This window comes from Ursus maritimus, unplaced genomic scaffold (assembly GCF_017311325.1).
Source record: "Ursus maritimus isolate PB19 unplaced genomic scaffold, ASM1731132v1 scaffold_17, whole genome shotgun sequence".
In the NCBI taxonomy this organism is placed as follows: Eukaryota; Metazoa; Chordata; class Mammalia; order Carnivora; family Ursidae; genus Ursus; species Ursus maritimus.
This window is the reverse complement of record NW_024424119.1, coordinates 58587725-58597973: the sequence shown is the minus strand read 5'-3', so window position 1 is coordinate 58597973 and position 10249 is coordinate 58587725. Positions and strand designations below refer to the sequence as shown.

At 65.4% G+C, this 10249-nt stretch overlaps 2 protein-coding genes across 2 annotated transcripts in view; one reads left to right on the top strand and one right to left on the bottom strand.

Moving 5' to 3' along the window:
* Positions 1-4068, bottom strand: part of KCNT1 (potassium sodium-activated channel subfamily T member 1) — a 107855-nt gene extending 103787 nt beyond the window's left edge. The window contains 1 exon segment of the mRNA XM_040631368.1: positions 3947-4068. Within this exon segment, the coding sequence (XP_040487302.1) occupies positions 3947-4068 (122 nt within the window).
* A 1467-nt stretch (positions 4069-5535) lies between these two features.
* SOHLH1 (spermatogenesis and oogenesis specific basic helix-loop-helix 1) lies at positions 5536-9723 on the top strand. Its single transcript, XM_040631367.1, has 6 exons — positions 5536-5576; positions 5874-6008; positions 6409-6556; positions 8293-8390; positions 8877-8947; positions 9506-9723. Exons 1-6 carry the CDS (start codon positions 5536-5538, stop codon positions 9721-9723), a joined length of 711 nt encoding a protein of 236 aa, XP_040487301.1.
* The last annotated feature ends 526 nt before the right edge of the window (positions 9724-10249 follow it).

Below are 10249 nucleotides of genomic sequence, written 5' to 3'. Positions count from 1 at the left end.
GGGGGGGGGGAGAGGCATCCTCTCTGTCACAGCAGGGCACGGGGGCTCCCCCTGGAGGAGGGCTGCCCCATCTGCCCCTGCCAGGGCCCTGCTCAGCCCGCAGAGCTGGCCACACTCCGTGCCCCTGAAAGCTTGCGTGGCCTGCAAAGGGGTCCTCATCCGGAAACGGAAGCCCAGGTGGGGATGTCACTCTGCCCCCACGTGACCCCTTATTCCTGGCAGATCCTAGGCGTAGAGCCCTGCGCTCGCGGCATCCAAGAGAACCCAACTTTGCGGCTGGCTCCCTGTTCTCTGTCCTCTGACACCGGCCGGTGCCTCCAGGGTCACGTCCCCACCAACACCCTAAGGGCTCCCACAAGAACTCCACGCCAGGCTGTCAGCCTCTCCAGGGCCCCTGCCGGCCTGGAGCTGTCACTGTCACCACAGGTACAAACACCAAGTTGTGGCCAGGGTCCCCACAGGGGCTGTCACCTAGCCAGGTGGGAGACAGGTTGTCCGACTTCCCTGAGCCTTGCCACCCCCACCACCCACCGGGTCAGGGAGGACATCTTCAGGCCTCCGGGTCCCCCAGGTCCTCGGCTGCTGGCCCTGAGACCACGGGTGCCCGCGTCGGCTCCACTGGGCCGCCCTCCCTGCACCACCCAGCACAACAATTACAGGCACCCCCGCAGATGCCGAGCTCCACCTGCTCTCCTACCCGCTTCCTGCCCTGACCCCTAGGGAGCTGATGCTCTGTCCCCATGTGACAGCCCTGGCGGCTCGGCTGGGACGAAGCCGACGGGAGGAGCACGCCAGGACGTTAGCCCTGGTGCCGAGCCGCAGGGTGGGCAACGGACACCACCACCTCACACGCTGCTCAGGTCCCGGCCAATGCCCCTTCCTGCGGCGGCCCAGCAGCCCTGAACTGGGTCCCCCGGTTCTGGATCCCCTGCACTAGTGAGCACTTGGTGGCTGCCCTTCCTTTCAGGAGACCGTCACCGGCTGAGGTCCCCAGCAAGGAGCCTCAGGTCCAGTCACTATCAGTGTGTCAGGCCACATCACGGGCCAGAAGCAGCTGGCGCCCAGAGTGGCCAGCGTGTCCAGAGCCCCCAGACCTCACTGTCCCACGCAGAACAGCCCAGAGCGACGGCAGATTCCTGAACACGTCCCCCGTGGCAGGTCCGGACGACACAGCTGACTTCTCCGGAAGGCCTCTCCAGGGACTCCAGTCCCGGGAGCTGGCCCGGCCCCGCCTCCATCCCCTGCAAACTTTTTGAACTCACCAGCATCTAGCACGACCCTCGCCCCCTGGGGAAGGCCCCTGGCTCCAAAGGGGAAAAAGATTTTGGGTGAATGTGAGGAGGAGGAGGACATCCACACACACGGCCCGAACAGCTCCCGAGACAACTTTCAAAACGCCTGGGTAATGAGGTGCTGCTCCAGAGCCAATCCCCATTTTGGAGCTCCGCCCAGAGACTTCTGTGCACCCCCACTGCCCTTGCTCCAGCAGCAGGCAGGGCCCTCCTCCACACTCCAGGTGCCCCCGCCCTGTCCTGCCTGCTCTCCTACTGGAATGCACGTGTGTGCACACACGTGCACGTACACACCCATTAGCCCCCTTCACCACAAGGCTCAGGACGCACTCAGGCAGACGTTCCTGGGGCAGAAAACCGGGCGCTTGTCTGGAGAGAAGACAAGGACTGCCTCCCTGAACCAGGCAGCACTCCGGAACAGCCTGCAAACCCCCGCTTCCTCCGGGAGCCCAAAGAGAAACCTCAGGGAAAGAATTCACACTTAGTCACTAACCCTTCGTGGGGAGAGGAAGTCACAGTAACAGAGCCCGACCTCGGCCACCCCACGGGTTACTCAGACCCAGACGTGAGGACAAGCTGGCTGGAGGACAGACCAGCACACTCAAGGCTGTGGCGCGGCGGGACGTGAGCACAAGGTCACACCCACACACCTGCCCTCTGACAGAAGCACGGCTCCAAGTAGCTACCCCCCCTCCGTCTCCTTCTCACTCACCTCTGTCTTTCTGAGCTGCTGCCGCAGACTCTCGGCCGAACGCAGACCCGAGTACCCTCCAGTCCCCTAGACCAGAAGGCCACCCTCGTGCCGGCCCGAGCTAAGCTGTACCTCAGGCCCTGAGAACCTTTCCCACAGGGCCTGGGCTGCTTCCTGCTGCCCTGCAGGCACTGCTCCCTAATATGGGCCTGGAGAGCTGGCTGAGACTTCCGGCCAGGCACGTACCCTGGCAGGACGCCAGCCCTGAATCTTTGCACCCTCGGCCATCAGGGCCCACAGGGTGCCACGCCTGCCCCCAGTGGGGAGGGGCAGGGCTGAGGGGAACTGACAGCTCGGGGAAAGGCCAGAGGGCTCGGACCAGAAGGCTAGCACTGGCCAGCTCTGGGGCAGGACAGTTCTTCCCAGGCCTCTGTCCCTTCCATAATGACTGTCACCTGCAGGGCAGTGACATCTGCACCTGGGGAAGAAACAGGATAAGAAGGGCAGTGACCAATGATCTGACGAGGTGGCTGGGGCCTGGGACCCCACCTCTCAGGGATGGACCTAGCGTCCAGGCAGGGTTGCAGGCACCAAGGTAAAGATTCCTGCAGCCCAGAGAGCCAGCAGCCCTCCCCAGATCCCTCGTGCTTGACCTCACAGTCAGGGGGCTGGTCCCTGCCAGCAGCAGGCAGGGGTACCCACCACCCCCACCTCTGCCCAGAACCCCAGCACTGTTACTGATATCACGCAGCACATTTCAAGACAGAGTCTCACCCAAGGTCCAGAGAGGGGGCAAAGCCAGGCCCCCGGACTCCGGAGCCGCCCTGCTGTGAAGCCTGGTGCAGGAACCTGCCCCGCAGAAGCTCTCCAACCCAGGCCCTCGTTCCACCCGAGAAAGGTCTTCCTTCTCCCAGCTGAAGCCTCCCGAACCCAGAAGCCTTGTCCTTAGCTGCTTCCACTAGTCCCCCTTCGTTGGGTGGGGGTAGGGGTGGGAGGTGGTCCATACCCAGGCTAACTTCTCCTGTGGTTCTCCACCTAGCCGGACCTTCTCTTGGGGGCCCTCACCCAGTCTCCCTTTCCCCATCCAGCCTGACCTTCCACCCAGCATGACCTTCCCTGGGTTGGGACAAAACCCCAGCAGGTCTGTTGGGACTTTGCCTTCCCCAGGCCTCGCCAGGGGGCTGTGCCCTCTGGGCCAGTCACCCGGCTGCACAGGACATGTGGCATCCTGGGGCACTATGAGGAAAGGTGGCTGACCGTGGCTGGCTCCCACGACACCTAGAAGCTATACCAGTTGGCCCTCTTCTCACACCGCTGGGCAAATAGGGACCCGAAAGAGAAGGAACAAGCCAAAATACCGAACAATTAAAAAGCCAGGACTCCTGCCCTTTGTGTAACAGCACACCTGCATCCCACATCCCAGTCTGGGTCCTTCCTGGGAAGGAGGGCCCTTGAACACCCCTTCCGTGTGGAGTACCCCTGCTGCCATGCCCCACTCAGGTACCGTGCTGCCACCCCCCCCCCCGCAGGCGTGCACCCCCGACGGGCTCCTCCTCCAGGTTCGATGGAGGGGGACTGGGAGGCCCGCGCGCAGCCCCAGCTTCCCAGCCAGCTGTGGCCGCACTTCCCGCGCCTGGGAGATACTGGACCCCACACCTAAAAAATGGCCGCGCCAGGGGCCCTTGTGCGCTGAGAGCGCAGGCAGACAGACACCAGCCCCCGGGCACCTGCTGGTCGTCGGAGCGAGTGCCCCTTCGGCGAGGCCCGGTCCTGTGGGGCGCTCCTGTCCCCACGGTAGGCGGGGAGGGCGCTCGCGGGTGAGGGCGTGGAGGTGGACCTGGGATGTGGGGCTCTCGAAGAGGAGGGGCCCCGGGGCGGGGGGCTAGGGTGTGCGAGGGTCCTGGAAGAGGGCGCACGCGGGGACTGGGGTCCCTCCGCCGGGGGAGAGGCGCATCGGCCGTACCTGGGGGCGCATCGGCCGTCGTCGAACACAAAGGTCCGGTTGGTGTGGCCCGCGCCGCGCACCCCCGTCCGCGACCCCCTGGACGAGTCCCCCGGGCTGCGCACCCGGTCGGGAAGCGGCATGCGCGGCGGCAGCGGCGGCTCGGATCCGGAACCGAGGGGAAAAGCTTCTCCGCTTTCCCTGAAACACAGCACTTTTCTCCCTCTCCGAGACTAAGAAAGCCTGTTCCAGGGTCGGGGTCCGGGCGGCAGGCCGGGCGCGCCCCCTGCCGGCTGCGCCGAGAATGGCGGCGGCGTAGGGCCAGGCGGGAACCGAGCGGGGGATGGCTGGGGTCGGTCCGCTCATCCCCACCCGGGAACCCTCCCCCACCGCGGCGCTCTGAACCCTCCTAACCGCGAGAAACAGGAAGCAGCGCTTGAACGCTGGAAAACCCCAAAGGCGCCGCAGGGCCCTTCGGCCCTGGTGGGAGGCGGCTCGGTCCTCCCACGGAGGCCCGTCCCTGGAGGTCCAGCAAGGGGAGCAGACACACTGCTAGCGCCCTGGCTCCCAGCGCCCCAGAGACCTGCGGGGCCCTAGGGCTCTGAGCAGCGCTCCCCTGGGAGTGAGCTGAGGGGGTGGCGAGAATCCAGGGACGCAGGGCAGGCAGAGTGCACAGGCGTGGCCAGGGGCAGGGGTGGGGGAGGCAGGCAGGCCAGCCCTCCAGCACTTGGGTGCTGGGGAGGCACACAGTGGGACGAAGATGTGCAGAGCTGCGGCTGGGAGCTGTCAGCGTGCCCCCTGGCTCCTGGGCAGAGGGTGGCACTTCACTGACGTGGAGCGCCTGGGAAGAGGACATGTTTCGGCGGACAGGCCGGGGCAGGTGGGAATCCTTCAGCCGTCCCTAGCCGACCCCTGAGTCCCACAGATCCCAGTCAGCAGTTCCCTGACAAGTCTTCCCCTTGTCCTCTGGGACCCCTAGCTGGGTTCCTGGCTGCACAATGTTCCAGAAGCTCCCATCTCCTCCTCCTCCGCCCACCCCTGTGTCTGCCCTCCCCGCCCCAGGTAACAGCGACTGCTCCGTAGAGGGAGTCCTACCTGTCACCTCCAGCGTCCTGACACCCGGCCCACGTACCAGTGCACGGAACAGCCTGGGCTCCTGTGGGTTCCTGCCTGGGACACTGGCTGCCCGGCCCTGTCCAGACAATCACCACTCTAACGTCCTGTCCCCTCCTTCCCGGGGTAGTCCTTCACCTGCGAGCCCCTCTCTAGTCAGGCTCCCTGTGGGCCGGGCCCCTGCCTCCCAGGAGGCAGAGGCCAGCTCGGGGCGGCACTCGGAAAGGCCACACGTGAGTGGGAGCGGGCCGACCCCCGACGCTCGGGAAGAGGACAGAGGAGCACCCAGGCCGGGCCAGCTTCGGCAACTTCTGCTGGGAGACACTTTGAGGCCGGAGCGGGTGGGGGCGGGGCAGAGCACGTGCTTGGGCGGGGCGGCGGGTGGCACGTGGGGCAGGGGCACACGTGAGTAGGCGGAGCCGGCGAGACGCACACGTTCGCGTAGGGCGGGCACGTGGGGGTCCTGGGCGTGTGGTTGCGTCCCTGCAGCTGCGCTCATGGCGTCCCAGGGCCCTGAGGCTGCTGTAGAGGGGTGCAGGTGAGGAACCTGGGAGGCGCTGGAGGGGGTCATCTGGAAGGCGTCTGCTCAGGTTGGTGGGGGGCGGGAACCGAGCTGCAGGTCCCCACCCGGCAGGACCCCCTGGGGCAGGGCGCCCACCGCAGGTCCTGTGGGGGGAGGGGAAGCCCCCGAGGAGGACCCTATCCACCCTCACCCCCCCCCCCCCCCCCCCCCGGTGGGCCCCCCCCCCCCAGCGACGTCCATGAGGGCACCTGGGTCCCAGCGGTGTTTTCCGGGGCTTCACGGAGCTCCGCGCTCTTTGCCTCTCCTGGGCAGCGGCTCTTTCCCGTCCAGCACCCAGGGCTGCAGCGAGGACCACGGCCAGGGCGCCCGCCCGGTCAAGGCGCCCTCCGAGCGTTCGGGCTCTGGCTTTGGCCTCCCGCGGAATGTGCTCAGCGAGAGGGAGCGCAGGTGGGCGAAGGACGGTCCCGGGCTTGCAGGGGAGTTGTGGTGGGGACGGCCGAGGACATCAGACTCGAGGCTGTGACGCGGGTGTGGGCAGCTGGAACAGGGATCATGCCGGCCTTGCCGTCAGGGGCAGTTGGCAGGTGGCAGGCTGAGCAAGAAAACCCAAGGGAGGGGCTTCCCAGGGCCCACCTCTGTAGCCTTCTTTCTGACCTGAGTCCTGGGTGGCTCAAGGGTGTGCCTTTGGGGTCTCTAGCACCGGGGTCCAGGGCCAGGCTGGCCACACTGGTGCAAAGGTGCGGGTAGCCCCTCGGTGAGGAGAGCCTGGGGTGTTCTGGCAGCTGTGGTCCTTTTTCCTGGTGGTGGCCGGGTGGGCTGACGGACACTGTTGCTTGTCTGGAAGCAGGAAGCGGATCTCGGTGAGCTGCGAGCGCCTGCGGGCTCTGCTGCCCCAGTTTGATGGCCGGCGGGAGGACATGGCCTCGGTCCTGGAGATGGCGGTGCAGTTCCTGCGGCTCGCCGGCACCGTCGTGCCTAACCAGGAGCCGCACGCTGTGAGTGCTGTTCCGGCGCCCGGTCCGCGCGGAGGAGCCGCTGTGGGGCATCTTGCATCCGTTACATCCCCGCTGCCCTCTGTTCTGTTTTTCCGGTCTGGGGTCTGCACCCAGGCTGAGCCTCTCGGACCCCTGTAGGGCAGCCCGTGACAACCCACAGTGTGCGTTTCCTGCGTGTGTGTGGCTTATGACACTTGCTTCCATTTTAGGTTCTTGGTCCTTCCAAGGAGACGTGGCGCGAGTGGCAGAGGGACGTTACCCAGCTGGCCTTTCCGTGTCTGAGCGCAGCAGGGCCACCAGACGGAGGCACAGGAGCCTGTGGCCTGAGTGTGTTAGTGTCCCCTGGGTGGCTGGGGAGCCCACGGGGGCAGCAGACACAGATGGTTCAGGGCTCCTCCTCTGTCTTTGTGTCACCTAGGCCACGGGCTCCTCCGAGCTGTGTGACCACGGGCGCTGGCGAGGGCGAGGCCCCATCGGGAACAGCTGAGATGCCGGAGGGTCTGCCAGCCCCCCCTGGTAAGCAAGGGCCGGTCCCAGTGCGGATGGGGTTGGTGTCCTCGCTGGAGGGGGACAGGTGTGCTCTGCAGGATGGATGGCTTCTGATCCCGGGCATGGCGGGGTCTGTTCCTCATCAAGGCTTGGACACCTGCCGTGGTTCTCTCATCATGACACACGCGCGTGTCAGGGTGAATCTCGGGGACCCCATGCTGCTTTCAGCTGTGGTAAACACAGGGTAACGGGTGCCACCAGGGGCAGGGGTGCAGCTGAGGTGGCCTGGGCTTCTCGGCTGCAGGTGGGGGCCATTCTTGGCCTGTCCTCTTTATCCTGTTCTCTGCCAGGGAGCAGTGTCCAAGCTTCTGCTCCTCAAGGACAGGCCCCCCAGTCCTCCGTCACCTTGGGCCTCTAGGGGTCCCCGGGTCCCGGTCCTCATCCCTGCTGCTGGCCACGTTGTGCCCAGCTCTCTTGAGCAGCCCCCGCACGGCCTGGGCTTCTCGGGCGGCCTTCCTGTTCTTTCTTCTGTAATCGAATGAGTCACAGACTCTGCACGGGGAGGGCCTTTGTCCTCCGGTGCTGTGCCAGCCCAGCCTGCAGGGCAGTTCTGACGACTGTGTCTCCCTCGTCTGGACCCTGCACCGCAGCTGTCTGTCAGTACTTGAGCACGAATGACTGTGAGAGCGTTTAGGCCCCGTGCACGTGACTGCCCCGGGAGCCAAGGCTATGCTTTCTGATTGCTCGAAAGTGCCAGCACAGGAGGGGCGGCGGCTTGCTGTCACCAAGGCTGGCGGTGGAGCTGGCATCTCCAGGGAACTTTGGGAGCCGTGGGCAGGGTGTGAGGGTGCAGAGGTCACATGGCAGGGTGCTAGATCTGATGGTGGAGGCTGGCTTAGGGACTGTGGGCAGAGGGAGTGGGGTTCTAGATCTGAGCTCCAAGGGCTGATCTGAGGCCAAGTGGGTGTCTCCGAGAAGCGTTCCTGGGGCAGGTGCCCAGCACCGGAGCCCTGGGTGTTCATCTCTGGGTCATCTGTCTGCCTCCTGCTTCTGAGCTCCTTTGTCCTGTGCTGGGCATGGCAGGTAGGGGCCAAGGGCTTCAGAGGAGGGCTGCTCCCCACGTGGGGAAGGCCAACCTGCACCTCACTTCTGTCGTAGAGCCTTGCATCCTGCTGTCTCAGCCTCCAGGCCCAAGTTCCTCCAAGCCCCTGAGGCCGCCCCCACCCTGGCCTCCCCGCTTGTGGCAGCCACCCTCCCCCCTGGTGAGCGAAGAGGCTCAGAGCTGCCTGGACCAGGCTGGGCCCCCAGCGGAGGAGGCCAGCTCTGTGGAGACACCGGACATCAGGTGGGTACCCAGGTGGGCATTTCTGCAGCGGTCCCGCATGCCTCCTTCCAGTCCTGCCCACACTCTGCCCGCCTCCGCCCCTGGGAAGTCTGTCCCCCTCCCTCACTGTCTGTGCCTGGGCCACAGCTGCCAGCCCAGACCCGTTTGAGCCAGACGCCGCCGTGTGGCTTTCTGACGCGTTTCCGAAAATGTTGTCGTGTTCCTAGCCGGTCTGTGTTTTGGCTGATAGTAAACGAGTTTGTGTTTTGTGAGCACGGACCAGCTGGGGCGTGGGAGGGGAGCGTGGCAGAGGCTGGAGGGAAACCAGCAGAGGCAGCGGGGTGGGCCAGTCTGTCCTCGGTGGGCAGGCTCTGGGTCTGGCGGAGGGGGGGCACCCTGTTCAGCCTGAACCTGAAGCTAGCTTTGAGGTTCTGCACTTCCGTCTTGAGGTTCCAAGAGCGAGTTCACTTGGGATCACTCAGGGCGAAGTCTTCTGGTCCCATTCAGGCCTGTGTCGGGATGTGACGTGGAAGATGGGACGTCCTTCTTGCTGAACACCAGTCCCGACTGGTGGCTGGGTGAGTGGGGATGTGGGGCCTGGGCCACCACTGGCCCTCATGAGGGCCAGGCCTCGGGGCCTCAGCCAATCTGGATGAGGGGCTGGGCAGGTGGCTGGGATTAATGGGGAGATGTGAGTGGGCTCCCCTTGCTGTGTGCCACTAGGGTCCCACTATCTGTCTCTGAGCCCACGTTCTCCCTGCTGGTGGTTGTCAGTGTCATTGGGGTGGGGAACGCAAGGTGACGCGTGTGCACGTAGGGCATGTTGGAGCGTGGTGTGTGTCTCTTGCTGCTGGGAGTCTGTGCTTTTTCTCTAAACGGTCCTACAAGGGCATCTGGGTGGGAGAGGAGCAGAACGTCTGTGAGATTTAGTGCTGTGGGACATCGCTCTCTGTCGTGCTCTAATAGGTCCTCCCGGGTTTCGAGCAGGGTCAGCAGGAGTGGGTTCGCCCACCCCTCATGGCACTTGGGAGCCAAGGGCTTCCAAGCCAGGCAGGACAGAGGTGGGCCTCTTCTGCACCTTGACTCTGCTGTGCCTCGCCCAGTTAGCCAGGCTGATGTGTCCTGTCTGCTTCCAGGGTCTCTGGAGGGCAGAGGTGCCGGTGCCCCTTCTCGGAGCACAGCCAGGAGCAGCCTGCTGGACAGGGCAGAGCCAGGCTTCTTGACAGACCCCGAGCCCGGCTCCCAGGAGCTCCCGGACGGCCCCCTGGAGCCATGGGGCTCGGACACAGGCTGCCCTAGCCTGGCCCTGCGGGAGGAGGTGGACAGTATCTTCCCCGACTTCTTCCCCTGCTAGGCGGCGGGGGCGGGGGGGGGGTGGCGTGTCGCACGTGTCCGTGTCAGGCGCCCGGCGGCTTATTTTGGGTTTGGGTGGCAGCTGTGGTCTGCTGTGGCGAGGCTGGCGGGGCCGCAGCGGTGGAGGCCGAGAAATAAAGGCAGGGCGGCGCTCCTGCAGAAAGCGGAACTTTGGAGCGTCTGTGTAATCAGTGCCATTCACTGGGCAGATGGCACCGCACCCGCTCAGAGCGCGGGCACCTGCCTGGGGCTTGGTTTCTGCAACACTCTTGGCCTTGCGGAGTCTCTAAATAGCCCTGCAGCCTGGGGAGGGCTCCGGGGGCTGAGAGTTCTATGTTCCCGGCCTGCTCCCAGGAGCGGTGGGCGCGGGACCCCACCTCTCACTCCCCAAGGCTGGTCTGAGCTGTGCGGTCCTCATGGCCCAGGGGTCTGTCGGGGGAGGCCCTGGTGCTTTTGGCCGCAGCTAGGGCCCCAAGGGAAGGGCTGGCCTCTGCCTTTGAGGTGAGGCCGTTTGCACTCCTCTCTTG